At 60.0% G+C, this 21,010-nt stretch overlaps 2 protein-coding genes across 3 annotated transcripts; one reads left to right on the top strand and one right to left on the bottom strand.

The window, feature by feature from the left end:
- The first annotated feature begins 3,799 nt into the window (after nucleotides 1–3,799).
- Nucleotides 3,800–9,440, top strand: SIGIRR (single Ig and TIR domain containing). 2 transcript variants are annotated; one of them, XM_012813350.2, is made up of 9 exons: nucleotides 3,801–5,590; nucleotides 6,442–6,640; nucleotides 7,129–7,262; nucleotides 7,365–7,505; nucleotides 7,697–7,840; nucleotides 8,099–8,201; nucleotides 8,265–8,415; nucleotides 8,655–8,844; nucleotides 9,105–9,440. In XM_012813350.2, the coding sequence occupies exons 1-9, from the start codon at nucleotides 5,584–5,586 to the stop codon at nucleotides 9,266–9,268; spliced, it is 1,233 nt and encodes a 410-aa protein (XP_012668804.2). In that variant the 5' UTR covers nucleotides 3,801–5,583; the 3' UTR covers nucleotides 9,269–9,440. The 2 variants fall into 2 exon arrangements, with proteins under 2 accessions (XP_023364372.1, XP_012668804.2); XM_023508604.1 differs by having other exon boundaries at nucleotides 3,800–5,590; nucleotides 7,129–7,505.
- A 1,051-nt stretch (nucleotides 9,441–10,491) lies between these two features.
- PKP3 (plakophilin 3) lies at nucleotides 10,492–19,141 on the bottom strand. The gene is made up of 14 exons (XM_012813347.1): nucleotides 19,039–19,141; nucleotides 17,006–17,195; nucleotides 15,108–15,187; nucleotides 14,344–14,972; nucleotides 14,127–14,250; nucleotides 13,558–13,762; nucleotides 12,718–12,892; nucleotides 12,257–12,374; nucleotides 12,015–12,185; nucleotides 11,755–11,940; nucleotides 11,304–11,457; nucleotides 11,023–11,215; nucleotides 10,824–10,911; nucleotides 10,492–10,579 (listed from the first exon to the last, which is right to left on the bottom strand). Exons 1-14 carry the CDS (start codon nucleotides 19,117–19,119, stop codon nucleotides 10,544–10,546), a joined length of 2,430 nt encoding a protein of 809 aa, XP_012668801.1. The 5' UTR covers nucleotides 19,120–19,141; the 3' UTR covers nucleotides 10,492–10,543.
- Nucleotides 19,142–21,010: the final 1,869 nt, after the last annotated feature.

The raw sequence follows: 21,010 nt of genomic DNA, 5'->3' as shown, positions 1-21,010 counted from the left end.
AGAGCCACAGCTGAGTCTCCCACACCACTCAGCACTGTGTGCATGCTGAGGGGTGCCAAGGGGACGCTGTGCATATGAGGGATCACAGAAGTGCTATGTGTGTTTGGGGCATCTGTACACAGCAAGTCTATGGGTCTTGTTCCATCTGAGGGCTCAGGCCTGACTTGAACCCTGGGGTGTCCCATCACCCACAGACCTGAGGGGGCTTCTCATGCTGTCACTATGCAGAAAAGATGCAAAAGATTCTTGGGCTTCCCTCAGACTTCTGAGCCCCAGTCACTGCCTTGGCCCCCTCCTGGTGGGGTAGGGTGGGGAGGCTAGACACCCTCTATGGACACCCTTGGCCAGCAGAAGTTTTTCTGTAATAAAATCAAACTTGTTTGTGCATGATTTCTGGGGCCCACTGGACTTAGTTTGCCCTCAGGGCTAGGTGGGAAACTGAGGCCAGCCTGGAATGTGGTAGGTAGTTTCAGGCCCCTTGTCCCTCCACTGGTTTTCCTTGGGGTGTGCCTTACTGAGATCCGACACTTTCTGCACCTGGAGTTTGAGGTGGCAAAAGAAGGGGTGTCAGGGTTGGTTGGGGCGAGTGGGGGCCAAGATAGGCTTCCTGGAAGGCAAGGAAGAGCTGGGAGATGAGTGGCAGGACCACAAAGGCGCCACTGGGGATGGTGGACTCTCCTGGGCTGGTTGAGCCGGATTGGCCACTGCCCCAGGCCCAGGCCGTGGTTCCTGGGGCTGAGCGCTGGACAGGCTCCAGCGCCAGCCTCAGGCGCAAGCCGGACACTTGGGGCCGCCCTCACCCTGGCTGCGGGGCGGAGCCGCACCTGCAGCAGCCGGGCTGTCGCCGCTGCGCACCTGGCTCAGGTGAGCTACCCCGCCCTGGCAGCAGGTGACTGACTGGCAGTCGTGACTCAGACCCACGGAGGTGAGTGGAAGTGGCCATCCTTCCGGAGCTGCTCTAGGCCTAGAGCTGGGGGCCCCGGGCGCGGTCCCGCAGGAAGCGGCTCCGAGCCAGACAGGATCCCCAGTCGCCCGGAAGCCCGAGCTTGCCCGCGTCCCGGCCCCTTCGAGGTCTCGGGGGAAGGGGGGGGGGCTCCTTTCCGCTCTGCCCGACTTGGTCCGTGGCTTCCTGGTGAACTCTCAGCACAGAAAAGCGAAGGGGCGAGGAGCGGCGAGGCCCGCAGGGACTCCATCTCCTCCCCGCAGGCCTGGACCCCAGGCCCGAGGCTTCCTGAGGAGTTGGCGCCGGACAAACAGGCTGGGACCAGGGTTCGCCGGGCGCCAGCGGAGCTTCCGCCATCCGCGCCGCTGCCCTCGGAGCGCAGAGACCAGCCATCCGCGTCCCCGCCTCGGTGCGCGCCCCCATGCACGGTTCGCGCACTCCTGCCCTCTGTGCGCGTTCCCGACCCGCCTGCTCGCCGCACCCGGAGGGTGTGGAGTACCAAGGCGGTCCCTCTCCCCCAAGTGGAGCGGAGCGCGGGAGGTGGAGCGTGCGAGCGGGAGAGCTGGTTATCGGGGGTCGGGAGAGCGAGACCGAGCCCTTCGTCCGCGAGGCTGCAGCCTTTTACGCATGTTCCATCCCTCAGGAAAGACGTGAGGGTGGCGCGTCCGAAACAAGAGGGAGACACGCGAGATTGCGGGTGCCGAGCAGCGAGCCAGCCCGGGTGGGGGATGGCACAGCGAGGGCGGGTCAGAGGAGCCAGGCGGTCAGGGAGACCTTCCCCGCGCCGAGCGTGCAGGGCCCGAGGTCAGCAGATTGAGGGCAGAGGAGCTAACGCTTTCTAGGAATGACAGAGTGTGGTGTGCAGTGCAGGGTGACCGAGGGGCCAGGCTCGTACTTCGATTCTGGTCGTTCTGGGGAGTGGACTTAGGGGCAGGGAGCAGAGTAGGACAGAGCGGTGGGCATTAACAAAGGGACACGTCAAGCCGTGTCAGACAGCCCTGGGAGATGGTCATGGTCTAGGGCACAAACTGGAGAGTCTCGCAGACCTTCAGGCCTCTGCACTTCCTGCCTCGGTGTTCCTCAGTTTCCTAGCCTGCAGTGTGGGGGACACGGCCTCCCTTCTTGAGAAGGGGTATTGGTGCTCAGGAGGGCCCACCAGGCACCTTTAAGGAGGGCAGGGACATCTCCAAAGTGTGCAGAGGGAGCTAAGGCCTGTGAGGTTGGGGTGCTGCCTCCTCAACTCTTTCCCAACTTGAGCCCAAGGTGCACTTTGACCTGAGGGTTGAGCACTAGGCCACAGGAGAGTCTGAGCAGGGCTGAGGATGTTCAGAAGTTGCTGCTCCAGGGTCTTCCTCTGCTGGGCTCAGCCAGGGACAGGGAGACTGGGAAGGGGTATTGGTGTTTAGGAAGGCCCACCAGGCACCTTTAAGGAGGGCAGGGACATCTCCAAAGTGTGCAGAGGGAGCTGAGGCCTGTGGGGTTGGGGTGCTGCCTCCTCAGCTCTTTCCCAACTTGAGCCCAAGGTACACTTTGACCTGAGAGTTGAGCACCAGGCCACAGGAGGGTCTGAGCAGGGCTGAGGATGTTCAGAAGTTGCTGCTCCAGGGTCTTCCTCTGCTGGGCTCAGCCAGGGACAGGGAGACTGGAGGGGATCCCTGTCTTATACAGTGGGTAATACTAGCCCCTTGTCACTGGGACCTGACTCCTAGATCAATGGGGGTGCCAGTGGTGACAACAGGAGATGCCGGCTGCCCCTTGTCTTGCTCAGAGGCAAGAGCCTGAGCCATGGCTGTCTGCATTTGCTTCCTTATCTGGAAAGGGCACTGCCCCCTCAGCCCAGCCCACCCAACCTGAAGCTAAGGTCCATAGGATATCACAGCTTCTTGCGGCCACTCACTCATTTTGGAGTGTAGGTATGAGTCAACCTAGGCATTCAATGACTGATAGAGAAGGACAGCTATGCCTGGGAGATGGACAGAGGGCAGAAGAGCCCTGCTGGAGGCCCCACTATTGACTGGGAACTTCTGAACCTGGCCTCCCCACCCCCTACAGGCTGGTAGAGCAACATGGATGACCCCTCCCCAGTTGAGTGTTGACTAGCCTCATGGAGTATCCAGGAGGCAGCTTGCACTGCCCCCTCCTTGTGTGTGCAGGACAATCCTTCTGGGGGTCTTGTTGTCAGAACCCCCATGCATACTGAACGAAGGGAAGTGCAGTGCCAACGTGGGCTGCACGGGCCCCAAAGGAAGGAGCTGACTGACTCAGCTACAGGAAGAACAGGGGCAGGCGTGGTGAGAACCACCAACTGCAGGGGAAGGGGTGGGTGCCTGGGTGGGGTTTAAGTTTAGGAGAGGATGTGACTGCAAGGTCAGGAAGCCACAGGGGAAAGTTCTGACTAAAATATACGTAAACAAAAGCCAAGTCCTCACTGTGCTCGGTGGCAGATCCCTGACAGCTGTGGTGCTGTGGACACTGCTTGGGGCCTAGCCCAGTAGAGAGTTTGCTTCCAAATGCACATCCGGGATTACTCCCCCCACCCCAGGAAAGAGTTAAAACCTGGTGAAGATGCCCTTCCTGTGTCAGCGCCTGTCCTTACAACTGGACCTGGTGATAGGAGGCCTACAGCACACAGGGAACACACCTGCATGTGTATGCACACATACGTGAGAATGAGGGCAGCAGAAGGCTGCCAATGTGGCACTGGCAACCAAGGGTAGGTTTGAGGTACAGTGTGGAGACTTAGGATGCTTGTGTCCCTACACTTTTTGAGAGAAGTTCCAAGTATCCTGTGTGCGAAGGAGGCATAGAGGGTGTGTAGTAGGACGTGTGCTGTGTGGAGTCTGCTAGAGTGCACATAGGCTGAGCCTGGGGTTCAGTGCAGGTGTGCATGGGCCAGAGGGTTGCTTGTACCAGGGTATGCAGAGGAAGAGTGCAAGGAAGGGTGCAGGGGAGAGGGTATAAGAAGGGTGTACAGAGAAGGGGTGAAAAGAGAGGGTGCAGGGGAGGGTGTGCAGGGGAGAGAATGCAAGAACAGAGGAGGGCTGCAGGGGAAGAGGGTGCAGAGGAAGGTGGTGGGAGAGGTGCAGGGGGACATGTGCAAGGGAGTGTACCTGATGCTTGCTGTGTTTATATCCTGACACTGTGACCTCAACTTCCAGAAGGGTCTGAGGCTGCCCTTGCAGGGTTCCAGGTCTGAGTTGGGGAGTGGGGGAATTGAGAGACCACTGCAGGTGGTTGCACAGGGGAGTGTCTCTTACAGCCCCTTAATGGGCAGTTCTCCTGCTTCAAAGACTTTCCTAGGGCTGTCTTCTACCCCAAAGGGTTTCTGGAAGGACCCCTTACTAGTGCCCCAGGGAGCATGCCTGAGGCTCTATCAGTTCCCCAGGAAATGTCAGCTCAGCCAAGTTCACTGTGCCTCCCCCTGTGCAAAAGGAACAGTTACTGTTTAACTCCCTACCAAAGCCCCTGGGGCCCAATCCCTGAGGTCCCCTCCCAATGTGTCCACCCAGCAGGGACAATAAGAAGTTCCCATGGGAGAAGCAGGGTGAACCTAGAGTACCCAGGAAGGAGAGGACCCTCAGGGCCCCAGGCACCTCCTTTTGCAGCCACATCACTGCAGAGTTCTATAGGTCACAAGAGACATCAGGGCTGGGAATCATCTTGGGCCCTGTGTAGAAGCATCACCTCTTGGTGGGTATGGACTTCCCATGGAGAACTGGACAGAACAATGTAGACAAAAGCCTCTGGGTTTGGACGTGACAAGTCAGGTTACAAAGAGGGCACGGCACAAGGATCCAGAAGAAGGGATGGCTGTTAGGCCCTTCAGAGTGGCCTCTGTCTCAGCCTGGCCCTGTTTACCCCTCCTACCTCCAGGACCTCAGGGCATAGTTGAGCTCAGGGTGTCTGTAGGTGTCCCCAATCTGCATGCATGTGTGGATTCGTGACCGAACTGAGAACAAAACCCCACAGTTGGGAGCAAGTGTGGGCCAGAGCCAGGCAACTAGGCACCTGCCCTGCAATGGGGGGCACATTGCTTATGCCCTGCCCCCAGGGCCTGCCTGTCGTAGGCACTGCAGCATGGACACTGCAGCACCCACCCTCATGTGATAGCCCAACTGCAGGAGACAGTCAGGAGTGAGACCAATGGCCACCTTATGAGATGGGTCCTCCTGGTGCATGTCCACTGCGCCCCTGACATCATGGTGGCCCCAGGGTGCCCTGAGATCCTGGAGGCAGAAGCGGTAAACAGGGACAGGCTGAGACAGAGGGTTGTCCTGCACCCCGGGGCCCACATGAGGTGATCCCCATTCTGGTCTTGTGTAAGGGGCTTGAGGCAACATCAAGCTGGTTCCTGGAAGTTCCACTGGTGGCTGTGAGGCTGGTAGGGTGGCATCTGGTGCAGGGCCAGTGCTCCCTGAGGCCAACAGTTACTGGTTAACTCATCCTGTTCCTGTTTAACTTGTTCCCTGTGGATGGCGGCAGCCTCTGACCCATCCAGGTGCTGTGCCCTGTCCAACTGACCACAAGGACAGAGAGGTGTCCTGCCAGCCCTTGGTGAACTAGTCTGCTCTGCAAAAGAGCCCTGTGGAGCTGGGGTGGCACCAGTCCCCAGCCTTCTGAAGGAGGCCCTGGTCAGAGCCATGGCAGGTAGGCAGGTCAGAGGGGGACAGGTGTGAGTTCCCACTCCCACCTCTGCCCCTGAGGCCGCTTCACACCACACTTCCTGCTCTTACCCTAGGCTCTCTGCTTGGCTGTGTGCCGGCACTGTAGCCTTTGCTCTACCCTCCCTCCTGGCCTTTGGTCCTGAACCAAAGGGCTGGTGGTGTGGGTGGGCCCTCTACTACCCAAGGTCTCCAGACCAAGCTCATGGAGGTCAGTAAGGCCCAGGAATGGCAGGAGTGGGTACTCCTGGGCTCCCACCCTGATTCAAAGATGAGTGTTCTGGCCTTAGGGAGGTGGGGAGGGCTTGCATGTGGCCAGGAGCAGAGGGGCCCTGAGCCCCAGGCTCCCAGCTCTTCCCCAGTGGAAGGTGCTGGCACACTCAGCACCTGAGCCCCCAAACCCCGCCATGCCCACACCCCTTGCAGCAGAGGCAGGTGGGCTGAGGGTGCAGGATTTAGCCCTCCTATAGACAGGACATCATGGTATCACTGGGGTGGACAGCAGGTGCATGTGAGAAATGGGGAGCTGGATGCATGTCTTGAGTGGACCAGCATCCAGATGGGCCTCACGCAGTGGGGCTGGGTTGGTTTCACTGTGACCCTGGCTGGCCATTGCCCTCCCCCCACCATGAGTGTACCCTCTGAGCATAGGGCAGTCACAGGCAGGGCAAGCAGAAGGGGAAGAAGTGCAGGCTCCTTCCCGTGGTACTCATGACAGATGTGGTGTGACTACCAGGCCACTCATGACTTGCCACCTTCTTCCTATACCACAGAACTTCTGGGACCAGTGGGGGCTGGCATCCTGGCATGTTTACCTGCTGTTTCCTCTCTCTTCAGGTGTCTGTGACAGGGCCCCTGACTTCCTCTCCCCCTCTGAAGATCAGGTCCTGAGGACTGCCCTGGGCAGTGCTGTTGTTCTGAACTGTACAGCTTGGGTGGTCTCTGGACCCCACTGCCCCCTGCCCTCAGTGCAGTGGCTGAAAGACAGGCTTCCACTGGGCAATGGAAGCCACTATGGCCTTCACAGGGACTCCTGGTAAGAGACTGAGGTGCCTAGGGTTAGTGGGACCACCTGTACAGACCCAGGGCCAGCAGCCTCTCTGATGTATATACCCTGGGCATGGGCCAGGTACTGACTGGCCAGACATGCCATGGATGAGGTGTTGCCATGGACACAGGCAGAGGGTTGGTGACTCCAGGGACAGATCTTGGGGGTTGCACGGCCCTTAGAGACTCCCCAGAGCTGTGGGTATCAGCAGAGCGCTAGAGTTTGAGTGAACACCAACCAGCAGCCAAGACAGGGATCAGGAGACCCTCAGGCCCCAGGCCCAGGATTGGGGTGACTGTTCTGAAGCAGATCCATATTTCCTCCAGGTTCTGGTCACTTCTATTAGCTTATGGCCCAAGAACCACTGGGGAAGTCTCATCTGTGGCCTCCCTGGGAGAGTCTATACAGGTGGGGCTCTGGGGCATCTGCTGATGTTCCCAGGCTCCAGGTGACAGAGTGGGGCTTGGTATCCCCAGGGTCAATTCTAACTTGTCTGAGATGCTCGTGTCCAGTGTTCTGGGGGTCAACTTGACCAGTACAGAGGACTACGGAGCTTTTGCCTGTTCCATCCAGAACGTCAGCTCCGCCTCCTTTACTCTGCGAAGAACTGGTGATGAGGGTCCTGGGGGTGGGGTGGGGGTCTCGGAGTCCAGGGATCTGAGGCTGGATGGTGCTAGGGGCAGTGGCTCAGGCAATCTCCCGGCCCCCATAGACTCAGCAGGCCACGTAGCAGCCGTGGTGGCCTCTGTCCTGGTCCTGCTGACTTTGCTACTGGCCGCAATACTCTACATCAAGTGCCGCCTCAACGTGCTGCTCTGGTACCAGGATACGCACGGGGAGGTGGAGATGAACGGTGCGCAGGGTACACGCGGGCGGGTGGATGGGGTCAGGCGGGCTCCGGTCTGCGTGTGGGGCTAAGGGCGGGGAGGCTTCATCCCTGGGGGTCTCGGTGAGGCCCAGGAGGATGCAGAACTGGGGATAGCAGAAGGACCTGTGTCGGGGTGGGGAGTCGAAACGCTGGCGCTGACCGGTCGCCGCCCACAGACGGGAAGCTCTACGATGCCTACGTCTCCTATAGCGACTGCCCAGAGGATCGCAAGTTCGTAAATTTCATCCTGAAGCCGCAACTGGAGCGGCGTCGGGGCTACAAGCTCTTCCTGGACGATCGCGACCTGCTACCGCGCGCAGGTACAGCCCCGCCCCAGCTCCCCGCAGGCCCCGCCCTCCAGGTCCCGTCCCGGCTTCCCTCAGGCTCCGCCCAAGCTACCTGCAGGCCCCGCCCAGGCTCCCGCAGGCCCCGGCCCCGTCCCAGCTCCCCTCAGGCCCCGCCCTCCAGGTTCCGCCCCGGCTCCCCACAGGCCCCGCCTTGCCGGCCGCGCCCAGGGCCTGGGCCCGCCCAAGCCCTTCCGTGCCCGCCCTGCCCCTCTGACACCCGGGTTCCCGCAGAGCCTTCAGCGGACCTGCTAGTCAACCTGAGCCGCTGCCGGCGCCTCATTGTGGTGCTGTCGGACGCCTTCCTTGGCCGGGCCTGGTGTAGCCACAGCTTCCGGTGGGTCCCGCGCGGGGTCGGGTGGGCCCCCGCCGCGCCCCTCCTGACGGTCCCGCCCCTCAGGGAGGGCCTCTGCCGGCTGCTGGAGCTCACACGCAGACCCATCTTCATCACCTTCGAGGGACAGAGGCGCGACCCCGCGCACCCCGCGCTCCACCTGCTGCGCCAGCACCGCCACCTCGTGACTTTGCTGCTCTGGCGGCCCGGCTCCGTGGTGCGGGGGCTCAGAGTCTGGGGGCGTGGGGGCGGTGTTAGCCCTGGGGATGGGGACTTTGTGAGTGGTGCCTCGAGTGGGGTTTCGGGGCCTGTCCCCAGGGAAGGAAGCGGGTGGTGCAGGGTGTGGGAACTTGCGGGCTGCTGCACACAGTGCTCTTTGGGGCCAGGGTGGCACGGGGCTTCCATTTGCACCTCCTCCCGTGTGTTCACATGCAAATGGCCCAACCTGGCCCCCAGACGCCTTCCTCCGATTTTTGGAAAGAGTTGCAACTAGCGCTGCCACGAAAGGTGCGGTACAGGCCAGTAGAGGGAGACCCCCAGACTCGGCTGCAGGACGACAAGGATCCCATGCTAATAGTTCGGGGCTGTGTCCGGGAAGGCCGGGCCTTGGACCTGGAACTGGACCTTGACCCTGAAGGAGACCTGGGTATGTCCACCCAGCCCACTCCTGACCTGAGCAGCTCGGCCTGGGGTGGATGGGGCAGGCATAGGGCAGAGGGTTCAGAAAAGGACACTTTCCTGCATGGACCACCCTTAAGGCCGGTGGACAGGCCTGCCTGCAAACTTTGTGAACCTCACATGGCCCCACAGCAGGGGGGTGAACAGGGACTGACCCCAAGGTGGTGACTCCTGGGATAGGAAGGCTGTGGACAGCACAGCCTCAGGTGTCCCGTATCCCCTCCCCAGGTGTCCGAGTACCTGTCTTTGGGGAGCCATCAGTTCCACCACATGCAAGTGGGGTCTCACTGGGAGAGGGCAGGGGCAGCGAAGTGGACGTCTCAGACCTGGGCTCCCGAAACTACAGTGCTCGCACGGACTTCTACTGCCTGGTGTCTGAGGAGGATGTGTAGCCCTCATCCCACCTTGGGTCACAGCATTACCAGGGACATATGGGGGCTGAGGCAAGTGGGTCATGTCTGTGATAGGATGGGCCAGGACCACAGCCTGTAGCCTGGTCTCTCAGGAAGGGGAGTGGCCTGAGGTTCCTCCCAGTGCCAGAAAATAAAGTTGTCTTGGATTCTGCCTGGACCTTGTTATCCTCTCCTGGGTGGGACAGGCCTGCACAGCTCTTCAGAGCACCCTCAGCCTCCCCTTGGCCTGCCTCCGGGCTCAGCCGGCCCGGTCTATACTTTTCTCATCTCTGCCATCCAGTCACCATCTGCCTGTCTATTCAAATCTACCCTCTCATCCTCCTCCATCCTAAGCCAGCTCAGGCATGTCCCTTGCAGCAGCCTCTTATAGTCTCCTTGCCTGGCCCCTGATTGGGCATGTGGCATCCCCAGTTCTCCTCTGGTCTGGACACATCCTGGAGGGTGACAAGGCCCCTTAGAGACCTCAAGTTCTGAGGGTCACGGGAGCTTTTTGTTGTAAAGATACAAATAGTAGCTTCATAATCACATGGACTGACTCTGGGTATCATGGGTAGGGGTGTCCCAAAGCCTACTGGCCCCCAGGGCTCAGTGGCCAGTGTAAGAACTGCTGGCCAAGGCCTCTCCAGGCCCAGGTGGGCAGAGAGGGTATTTGTGCCTTTGCCACATGAGTACAGTGCACAGGGCAGCCCTCCTCAGCTCCTCTGCTGTATTCGTGCCTGGGGAGCACTGAGGCTGTCTCTGTTGTCCATCTGTCCCCTCTGCCCTGCAGTGCCAGATCTCCTTCTGCTGGACACTCTCTCCCTGTCTTGGGTCCTCAGACCTTGGGAGGCTTGTGTGTGAGCTCAAGGGTGAGTGTCCTATGGTCAGGCAGGTATGATAGGAAACACTGCAAGTCCCAGGATTGGCCACCCAGCTGTGGAAGTGTGTGGGGCATTGGCTGTCTTCATTGCCATCTTTATTCCCAGTGCTGACCGTCCTGGGGCAATGCCCCACCTCTGCCAATATCCCCAGTTCACCACCCCATGCACCCAAGCTGCCACAAGCCCTGCCCCACCCCCTGCCCTGCAAAAGCCAAGTCCCCAGCTATGAGGCCCCCCCTCCCAGGGGCAGAGGCCTTGCAAATTGCACAGGGCCACAATAAGAGGCCCTTTGGGTGGCAGCCTTCTCTTCCAGGCCAGGCTGGCAAGTGACCACAGCTGAGCCTGTCCCTCGGAGATTGGGCCACATCACTTCTCCTCCTCCATGAGGTCTTGCTTATGGGCCCAGGAAGTCCTCCTTGCGATAGCCCTTCTGTGGTGGAGGGGGCTGGGAGTCAGGGTGTATGCCTGCCTGCCGGTACAGCCCTGTGCCCCATTTTCCTACATGGTCTGCTGGGCCTAGCATAGACCCTTTGTTCCTGGATCTTTGGTCTCCACCCTCCCAGGGTCCTCTTCCTGGGCCTCTTGTTCCACATGAGTTTCCATGTCCCATTCTGACATCCCATTCCAGCCACCCAGGACCCACATGCTGCTCGCTCTGGGCAGGAGGAACATACCGCCCGGAAGTCACGGTGGAGCTTGTTGTACTGCCACAGGTTGGCCAAGAGGCTTGAGGCCGCCCGGGAGGACTTATCACTGTCAGGACTGAGGGTGGGGGCAGCAGGTGATGGAGGGCCAGAAGGCTAGGTGGGTGAGAAAGCCCCACCAGGCTGCTGTAGGATGCATGGCATAGAGCACAAGGTCGAGTAGGCTCACCTGTCTCGCTTCTTCTTGATGAAGATGAGTTTCCGGAGCCCATCAAAGTAGAGCAGGTCTCGGGCAGCGATTGGACTGGCCACCACCAGGTTGTTGAGCACAGCTATGATGTTGACCAGGACTTCAGCTGGGGGCGATTTCTCACCCACACTGCCAGGGAGCTTCTCAATTAGGTGACTCACTACCTTCGTGGCTGCAGGGGAGTCGGAGGGGTCAGTCTTCACCCTGACTCCTGCTGTTTCCCCTAAGGCCAGCCTAGCTGGGGCAATAGTCTGACTCACACATCTCATCCTTGTTCCTGGCGTTCCGAGACAGATTCCGGATGAGGCCAGTCAGCGAGCGCAGCTGGTGGTGGTCTGCAGTTCGGACACGGTCCAGCAGGGGGTTCAGGATGCGCTCCTGCTCCAGGGCCAGGCGGCTCAGCACGCCGGCCCACTGTGGGGATAGGCTGTGAGGGGAAGGCCCTCTGACCCCTGTGCCCAGCCAGAGGTCTTGGGCACAATGGCTTCTCTGACTCCTGCTGCCCCAGCCAGGGCCCCAGAGGACTTGACCCAGCTCAGGAGCCCCCCTCCAAGTGGCAACCCAACCTCACAGGGCCCATTCCCCATGCTGACCTCAGGGGACCCCTCTTACCAGGCCTCAGGCCCCTGCTCTGTGACCTGCTGCCCCTTCCTCACAGACTGTGACCCTGGGCAAGCTCTGCCCATACCCTCCACCCCAGCTGAGGCCCACCCTGCGATCGCCCGCTGTGATGTTCTGCAGCGCCCCTGCCGCCGCCTCTGTCGTGTGGCGGTTGAGCTCACAGCGCTGCAGCAGCCGGTTGTACAGCCCTACAATCTGGGGGCTCCACAGCCACTCCAGGCCCTTGGGGTCCTTGGACACCTCCGCGAAGGTGAGCGCATCGGCTGTCAGCGGCAGCTGGTGGGGAGACACTGAGGGTCAGTAGGTTGGGGACCAGCTACCCATGCCCATCCACCCAGGCCCAGGCCCACCTCCTGCAGCCTCCGGCTCTGTGGTGTGAAGCAGCCTACCACCTCGCCTGGTGGTACCCCTGCTAGGTCCCTACGGCCCCGGCCCTCAAGCCTCTGTAGGGCAGACGGTGGCATCTCATCGTACAGGCGGTAGGACAGGTTCCGCAGCACACACACTGCATTCTCCACGCTCTGTGGGGTGGGGGCAGAAGGTCAGAGGGAGCCCTGGATGTACTCAGGCCCCCTCATCCATCAGCCCTCACCTTGTCCTCGCACTTGCCCACATCCAGGGCGTGGTTGATGTAGGTGACCAGGGCGTCCACCAACCCGTGACACTCGCGCATCTTCTGGCGAGTGGCCTGAGAGGCTGAGCTGAGGTTCCTAGGGACCAGGGCAGGTCAAAGCCCCAGGTCAGCCACCCTTGGGTGCTGACCCATCCATTCCCTAGCTGAGCTGGCCAGGTCCCTCCCTGCCTCCCCTTCCTGGTACTGCTGCCCACCCCTCCCCAACCCACTCTTTATGGCATGTGGGCAGCTGAGAAGCCAGATCAGGTCCTAGATTTCACGGACCCTGAGCCTGCAGCCCCCATGTACACTGACACCTAACACAGCCACACCTTGTGGCCACATCTGGCCTGTCCCAAGTCTTGGCTCAGCCCCTGCATTCTTCTGACTGTGGGCTTCTCCCACCCCTTCTGTCTAGGTCCACCTTGTCCTTCTGGCACCTGAGGAAACCAGTGGCATTATAGAAGATCTCGGCCTCAGATGCACTCTGCTGGATGAGGGGGGGACCACCAGCCCCTGACAGTGGGCTCAGCACCAGGTCTGTGAGTTGCTCCAGTGTGTCACGGGCCAGGCGGTCCTTCAAGTTGTCACTGGATGAAAGGTTCCACAGAATACCTGGGCAGATGGGGTCAGGGCTGCTGTCAGACTCTGCCCCACTGTGCCCTTTGGTTTTCTGGGGATGGTGTGGTGGAGGATCCTTATGCCCACCAGGGCTTCCCTGGGGTGTTATGCTTTATCCAGAAACCCCTATGGGGAGACATTGAGTGGCTTCTGGAGTTACAGGGATGGGTCCAAGCAAGAGAGAACAATACTGGGGGTTGAGAGGCCCTAGGGGTGGAGGGGGCTCCAAGAGACACAGCCAAAACAGAGTTGTTGGGGACCTGTAACAGAGACAAAGTCCCAAGGAGAGCAAGAATGAGGACAGCCAACAGAGAAAGGAACAGAAAGGCAAAGGGAAGGAAGGAAACATGGTGGGGTAGAGGAGGCAGACAGAGGAGGGCACTGGCAGAGGAGGGACACAGCAAGAGGGAGAGACAGGTGAAGAGGGGACAGGTAAAGGAGAGAGATGGGGTTGGTGGAAAGGACAGGTGGAGAAGGAATAGGTGAAGGTGGCAGACAGCTACAGGGAGGGACAGGTGGAAGGAGACTGGTGGAGAAGGAGGAGGAAGAGAGCTGGAGAGAGGGACAGGTGGGGGGGAGGCCCAGAGGGGCAGCAGGGGGCCAGGCAGAGGAGGGATGACGGGTAAAACAGTGGGTACAGTCGGGGGGGTCAGTGGCACCTGTGACGTTCTTGCGCAGCTCATCATCCTGCTCCCGCAGTGTCCGAAGCAGCTCAAATATCCCGTTTTCCTCCACTAGGGACAATTTGTTGTCTGCATTGTCATAAATGAGGTTGCGCATAGCACCCGTAGCATGGCGCTGCACCTCCTGGTTGGCATGGTTGAAGAGCTTCACCAGCCTGGGGATGGCATGAAGGCTGCGGGCCTGTGGGCATAGGCATGTAGGCATGTACACATGTGTGAAGACACATGTGAATTGATGCAGATCATGCAGGTATATGCAGACATGTCCAGGTGTGTGGAGACATGTACATAGATGTGTGTAGTCACATATAGGAGCATGCAGGGGTATGTAGCTACTCACAGACATACACAGATATGTGCAGATGTATACAGACACATGCAGGTGTAAGCAAATTCTACTCCCACCCTTCTGCTGAGAAGGGTGGGGTCTCCCCAGTCAGTTTGGAGATCAGAGGGGTGGTCAGGGGCCATAGGTCAGTGAAAGGTAGTGGGGCCAGCAGGGTGGCCACCAAGTGGTAGTGAGTGGGTAGTCAGGGGCCAGTCACCTGCTTCTTGGCCACTGTGTCACTGTAGCACTTGTGCTGGATGTAGGCTGCTCCTAGCACCTGCAGGTTGGGGTCTGAGGCCATGAGGTACTTGACTGCTGAGGGCAGGTCGATGTCATCAAAACTGCAGAGCCAGAGGTCAGGGGTCAGGGTACCCTTGGGATCATGTCACAGCTGTGGCAGAAGCCCCCTCCCTGTGTCAGCCCTAGCTGCTCACCCACTGCTAAGCCTTTGCAGGGTGCGGTGGCCACAGTAGCTGTCCAGCCCACGCACATCAGGTAGGGGGCCTGAGTCAGCCAGGCTAAGGCTGCGCACAGATGGCGCTCGGGCCACAGGCTCCAGGGATGTTCCCGGTAGCACTGCCCCAGCCCCGCCACGGCTTCGATGGCTGCTCTGGAATCGCTGTAAGGTCCGCATGGCAGGGGCACGTATGGTCCGGCTTGGTGGGCCCTCAGTGGCTTCTGGCCAGTCCAGCCCCCCTGCCCGGCCTGAGCTGGAGCTGGCCTGGCGCTCATAAGCAAAAGCCCTATAGGTGGAAGTGGCTGCAGGCTCCAGCTGCTCAGACACTACGCTGTAGCGGTCATCCAGGCCCCCAGCCCCCAGCCTCAGTGAGCGCAGTGACAAGGTGTCATAGTCAACCCGGCTCCCAACCCCAGCACGCTCATGGAAGGACACAGGCCTAGTGGGCATGGGTTGGGTAGGCTGGGTACCCCGGTACCCTGTAGCCCCAAAGGCACTGCCCCCATTGTGTGCAGAGCTCAGCTTCTGACTGCAGCTCAAGTCAACCGCCGAGCGGGAGGACCAGGAGGCCGGGCTATAGGTTGGTTTGGCGATGGGCCAGAAGGTCTGTGGATAGGAAGGGACAGTGAGGAGGACCCTGGGGCTCCCTCGCACCATTCCCTGAGCCCCCAGCCTCACCGCAGAGTCTCTATGGGCTACAGAACCCAGACTGTGCCCACTCTGGCCTGGTCCATCACTCACCGAGGTCTTGTCCCCACTCAGGCCCTGAGAGCGTGAACTGAAGCCAGACTGCAGGGTGTGGTACTGACCTCTCGATGTGCCTGGGAACAGGGACAGTGATGGACACTCTCCCCACCCAGTACCCCAAAGCACTGGCCTCCTGCCTCTCACTAGATGTCTCTGCTCCCAGCAGTCTTAGATGGAGGGCAGGGAGGCCTTAGATGGTGGGCCTTGGGATTCTGGCTACCTGGGAAATACGTCAAAGACTCTTCCATCAGTGTTCCAATCCCTGCCAGAGCACAGCACCCAGCCCCTTCCTCCAGAAAGATAGCCTGGCCTACCCTGGCCTACACTGACCTCTTTTGAGTTCTTCTTGTGTGTAGGCCTCTATGTGCCACAGACACAGGGGAGTTACATGGTGCTGGCCAAGGACACACTGTCTCCTTGGACCAGTCTTCCCTGATGGCTGGGCCCAAGGCAGGGGCCGCACTTACCCACCCTGTGAAGCACAAGCGCAGCTACCCTGGCCCCTCTCCTGGAGAGACAGGCAGGTGGGTGGAAGGATGGAGAGATAGGAGAGTGGGCGGTGAGGATCACATGGGTGATGGCCAATGGATAACTGAATGAATAGGTGGAGTGGACAGAGAGACAGAGGGGTGTGGCTGGCTGATGGACAGACAGGCAGGTACATCAGGAGAGCTGGACACAGACCAGCACCCTGCCCAGGGAGGTTCCAGGGATGTGCACAGAAGTGGGGGCCCTGGCCCTTCCTAGACCCACCCTGGTTAATGAGGCTTCTGATGCTAGTGAGGCCCAGCCTGGGGGACACGCCCCCACCTAGGGACCTTACCCCCACCCCTAAATTATAATCCACCTTCCCCTAATTGGCAGAGTGGCCAGGGTGGTAATTAACCCCTTTCTTCACCCTCCTCCACCCCATGACCCCTGGGCACCTGATCTAGTTACCAGCAAGGCTGAAGCCCAGGGAGGAAGTCCCATAATCCAGACCACCCTGACCCTTTTCCCTTTGGCCAGTGGCTACAGCCAGTCCTAGGTAGGTCCCCCAAATGTCACATGGACTATGTTAAATGATCTGGTCCCCCATCATTCTGGGAGGTTCATCTTACTGTCTAACCTTAGTTCCTGTTGCTGTAGCCTGACAAGGCAGGAAATGACATTTCTGGAACTGCCCTAAACTCACTGCCTGTGTAATCCCTCAACATACCCAGGCACAAACACCCCCCACCCACACAGTACCCCATAGGGCCAGGGTTCCTGCTTGGGAGGATCTAGCTGGCTCTGAGGGGCACTCTCCCATCTACTGTTCTTACAGGGAATATCTGGGTCACTCCAACTAGGCCCTCCCCCTGCAATTCCAGAGGGAGCCCCTGGTCCAGAAAGGCCTGGGAGCTCCTCCAGGATTTCCCCGAAGCTCCCCTTCCCCACCCCTCCACCTCTGTTCCTGGTCTGCTCATTCCTATAGGGAGTAGGAGGCACTATTTGGGGGAGTTGGTGTCTGAGGGTCTGTGTTATGTCCCCAGCACTGTATGAGGCCATGCTACACAGGGCTAGGTGTGTCCATGTCCCAGGTTTGCAGACAGATGGGCCTGGCCTGTCCACCATGTGCTGATCCCCTGTCCTCCTGACAGGGAAGGCTTGAGGCTGAGGGAACAGGTGGGGCTCAACCAGGCTTAGTCCCACACAGCCCAGGGGTCCCTGCCTGGGGGGCCAGCTCCACCCAAGGGTTCTCCCTGCCTCTTGGGGCGGGGCAGGTGACTCAGAGTGAGGCCTAGGTGAGTCAGGAACTGAAGCTGGAGCCGCCTGCCTTGGCCTCTGCCCCTTGCACCACGATCCTGCTGTGGCCACCTCTGCCTACTACTGCTGTCCCTCCTACCTAGCCCCTTGTGGCATTGGCCTACCTCTGGCTGCCTCGGTGTTCATCTCAGTGGCTCCATTGTGCCGTGACTGCTGGCCCAGCTGCAGAAGGCGGGCGCGGACCTGTTCCTGGACACGGGCTATCCGCAGTCGCTCTGCCTCTGGCCCCTCTGTGCCCCTGCGGTCCAGCTGCAGGTCGGAGGGCAGCGCCAGGGAGCAAACACCAGCCTCAGGCTGTAGGGCCGACAGCAGGAAGTTACCGTCCTGCATGGCAGCAGGGGTGCCTGGCCCGTCCAGCTGGCCTGGCCCTCAGCGGCCTCCTTCAACCTAAACTATCTTCACAGTCTTGTCCCTTGAGGCCTTGTCCCCAAAGTCCCCTCCCTGCTGGCCGCACCCAGAGCCAGCCTGGAGACAGACGCTGGCCTAGCCCTGAGCTCAGCTGGGGGCGGGGATACCTGGGCCAGGTAGGAGGGAGGGGCTGCGCCTGCTTAAGGTGGAGTTTGGCGGAAGAACAGGCCCTGCATGGCCCTAGGTGCCAGCCTGGCCTTCTGTCTCCTTTTTCCAATCCTGGGGCAGGACCACAGGGCTGTGGGACCTTCTTGCTCTTAGCCTGTAAAGGTCAGACCTGGCCAAGTGGGGTGGGGTGGGTCAAATGGACTCACTGGGGTGCCACCAGTGCCACACCAGTGTCCTGAGCATTAGGGAAGGCCCAGCGTACTTTTGGGGAAGCCTGAGTTTTGCTATCCCCTAATCTGAAGGGGAAGGTATCTCACTCCCTGGGAGTCTGGGGCTCTAGTTAGCCCCAAGGTCCAGGCAGCCCCCAAGGTAGCCCAACCAGGAGAGCAGGGCAAGGCCAGCTGGACCTTCCCGGCTCCTGGGATCCCAGCACTCTGGCTTCTGCCCACAGGCCTTGGGGTGGGAGGCGTTCCCAGCACATGAGTCAGGGCAACAGGCGGGGCGGCCCTAGGGGGTTGACTCAGAGGGGCCCGACTCATGTCAGTGCCTGCCAGGCTGTGGGGAGTATCTGGGGGAGTACTCAGGAGTCTGGGGGGCCAGGGGCTGATATGGTGGGACCCAGGAGTTTGGGGGGCAGGTGCTGGGGTGGGGAGCCTAGGACTTTGAGGAACAGGGGCTAGGATAGGGACCCAGGAGTCGGGGGGAGGGCAGGGACTGAGATGGGGAACTTAGGAGTCTGGAATGGGGAAACCAGGAGTCTGGGGGGCCAGGGACTGGGGTGAGGAGCCTAGGAGTATGGAGGTCTGGGATAGGGAACCCATCAGTCTGAGGGCGCAGGGGCTGGGATGGGGAGCCCAGGAGTCTGAGGGGCTGGGATACAGAGCCCAGGAGTCTTGGGGGGGCAGGGGCTGGGATGGGAGCCCAGGAGTTTGGGGTGCAGGGGTTGGGATGGGGGCCCAGGAGTCTGGGTGGGCAGGGGCTGGGATGGGGAACTGAGGAGTCTGGGGGGCTAGGGGCTGGGATGGGGAACCCAGGAGTCTGGGGGGCCAGAGACTGGGATAGGGAGCCCAGGAGTCTGGGGGAAGGGGAAGGAACTGGGATGGGGGGGCAGGGGCTTAGATGGGGACCCAGGAGTCTAGGGGCATGGAGGGGAGGCCCAGGCCAAGCAGGGTCTCCGAGAGATGACCCTCAAGCAGCCCCAGCCACCTGGACAGCAAGCTCTGAGGTTTCTCACTGAGGCCCAGTGATCATGACCAGCTCCTGGTAGGTTGGGGGTGCTGGGGACAAGGCTAAGAAGGCTAGGGTGAGGGACTAAGTCACCCAGGCTTCTCTCTGCCTCTTCCTGGACCCTGACCCTGGCCTTGGGGATCTCCCCTTCAGGCCCTTGCCCCAGCCTTGGTCTTCTGAAGACAAGGTCTTAATTGATGGAGGCAGAAGTGGGGATAGGAAGTGGTCAGAGCCAGGAGGCAGCATTGAGGTCAGTGCTGAGGAGGAGGAGCTGGACGATGGGGATCAGGGGTCAGTGTTGGGGGTTAGAGGGGAAAGGGAAGGGTTCCTTGCATAGGGAGGGTTGAGATGGGGCCTCCAGGTGGTGGGTGGTAAGGCAGGAACAGGAGCCTACCCTGCAGGAGGTCTGGATCCCTCTAGGCCCCTGACTCACCCCAGAGGCCACTGCTGCTGGCCGAGTTATCCTGGGCTGCATCCTGGACCCGGCTGTGCGGGGCGTCCTCTGGACAGAACTGTGGGGACCCCACAGGGCGGGGTGGGAACACCCAGCTCATCAGACCGGTTGCTTCCCTGGGAGATGTGTTTCGTGTGGAAAAATCCTGGGAGACAAGTTTGTGCGGCACAGAGCAGGCCTGGAGGCGGGTACCTGGCATGGGCCAGGGCCCGCCCAGCCTTGGGTCCTCCAGGACTCCCCTGGGCGCTATTGAAGCCCAGCCAGGCAGCTTGATGGGGCAGCCAGCCTGGAGGAGCTTGTGAGAAGGCATCTGTGGGGCCCTGGATGAGGGAGCCTTGGTTCAGCTGGAGCCTCGATGGGGGTCGTCAGGTACCCAGCAGCCCGTGGGTCCAGTTCTACGGACATTTGCCCTTCCCTTGGCAGGGGGCTGTGGATGGCACATGCTATGGCAGCCTCTCTGAGGACAGTGGCCCCTGAGCCACACTGTGTGGCCTCTGTATCTCAAAGTCCCAGGAAAGTCTGGAATCTGGTCTCACTTTCTTTAATCACTGTGGGGCTTGAGCTGGCCATGCCTGGTGGGCCCCCTGCCTCTCCCAACCCTGTGATTGGCCTTCTGCTCTGTGATCCTACTGTCTCCCTCCCTGAGGCAGGGAACACAGGAGGAGGGCCTGATATTGGGCTTCCTGGAGGAGGTGGCCAGCCATAGAGCTTCATCCAGGGAGCTTCAGAAGCCAAAAAGAGAGTGCTCTGTCTGAGAGAAGGTACTGGAGCCCCTGTGGGAGCTGTCAGGTTGAGGGCCTCCAACAGTGAGTGACCAGCTCCCTTCCCAAAAGGAGCTGGGATGAGGCAGCTTGGCAGTCTGGGACAGCACTGGTGGAGGGGCCATCCCCACTGAGGTGCACCTGGCAGGACTCCTGGGGTGAAGGGAGGTGTGGTGGATGTCTTGTGGAGCAGAAAATGGAGGATGGGGAGAAAGGCATGAGCATGTGAAAAGCAAAATAACATTCCAGAACAAAATGTGTGAGTGTACCTGCACAGAAAGTCAAGGTGGTCGCCCAATGAGCAGCCCACAAAGCTGGGGTGAGGAGGGGTCCATGTTACCTTCAGTAGTGGGGGCAGCTGGAGACACTTCTGGGCTCCAGCCAAGTCCAGCCCAGGGTCTGGCCCTCCATAGAATCCCCTGCGAGCACTTCACCCTACTCCAGCTGTGTGGCTCCTATGATCCTATAGCCCTGGATTTGGGTGGAGTGGCTCTGACCCCTGGACCCCCACCTATGCTCATGGTGTGGAAGTAGCTGAGCAGTGGAGCGGGGCAGAGCCTTCCATCTGCGCACATACCACCCATGCCTTCCTGCCAGCTGGGCAGTTTGTTTTGTCCACCCCTGGGTTGCTGGTTCAGCAACTGTGTCTGAGGCTCTTCCTAACACTGCTTTAGGACAGGGTCTCCAGGAGCTCCCTTGGAATATGGTGTCACAGACAGTGACCAACCCCAGCCACCCACTGCCATGCTGCCTGTCAGGACAGCTAGAGTAGAAGCCTTTGACTACAGGGATATTGTGGCTGCTCTCCAGAAGCCTCCCAAAAGGAACTGAAGGACCACACCGGGAGCAGAGTGGCTGGGGCCACCCAGCCCTCCCAGGCAGACAGGTGACCCACTCCCATCATCTGATGCCCATTGGGTCTTTCTCCGGAAACCCAGTGATGGGTTTTTTTTTTTGCATCAACACTTCAGTGTTAGATTCTGGCCTGTGTGTAGTCCAGAAAATGTTTCTTCTGCTGCGTTACCTGCACATCCCATCATACTTTCTTAGGAGCAGCTTTTGTCCTTGTTCTATTCCAGTTCTTTCTCCCAACCTTGACTTTTGTGCTTCTCACTATGTTTTCACCTCCTGTTATTCTTTTTTTTTTTTTT

This window comes from Otolemur garnettii, unplaced genomic scaffold (assembly GCF_000181295.1).
Source record: "Otolemur garnettii isolate 467f Iridium unplaced genomic scaffold, OtoGar3 scaffold00260, whole genome shotgun sequence".
Lineage (NCBI taxonomy): Eukaryota > Metazoa > Chordata > Mammalia > Primates > Galagidae > Otolemur > Otolemur garnettii.
Note: the sequence above shows the minus strand (reverse complement) of the source record. Positions and strands in the feature narration are given on the sequence as shown.

Excerpts from the sequence above, each read along its gene's own strand:
- SIGIRR (XM_023508604.1), top strand. Across the intron at positions 6,641-7,128 it reads GGCCTTCACAGGGACTCCTG|GGTCAATTCTAACTTGTCTG; the intron begins GTAAGAGACTGA and ends TGGTATCCCCAG. Across the intron at positions 8,416-8,654 it reads TCTGGCGGCCCGGCTCCGTG|ACGCCTTCCTCCGATTTTTG; the intron begins GTGCGGGGGCTC and ends CCTGGCCCCCAG.
- PKP3 (XM_012813347.1), bottom strand. The coding sequence starts at position 19,119 with ATGCAGCCCAGGATAACTCGGCCAGCAGCAGTGGCCTCTGGGGTGAGT. Across the intron at positions 11,941-12,014 it reads AGAGCCGGAGGCTGCAGGAG|CTGCCGCTGACAGCCGATGC; the intron begins GTGGGCCTGGGC and ends TCTCCCCACCAG. Across the intron at positions 10,912-11,022 it reads ATCAAGAAGAAGCGAGACAG|TCCTGACAGTGATAAGTCCT; the intron begins GTGAGCCTACTC and ends CCCCACCCTCAG.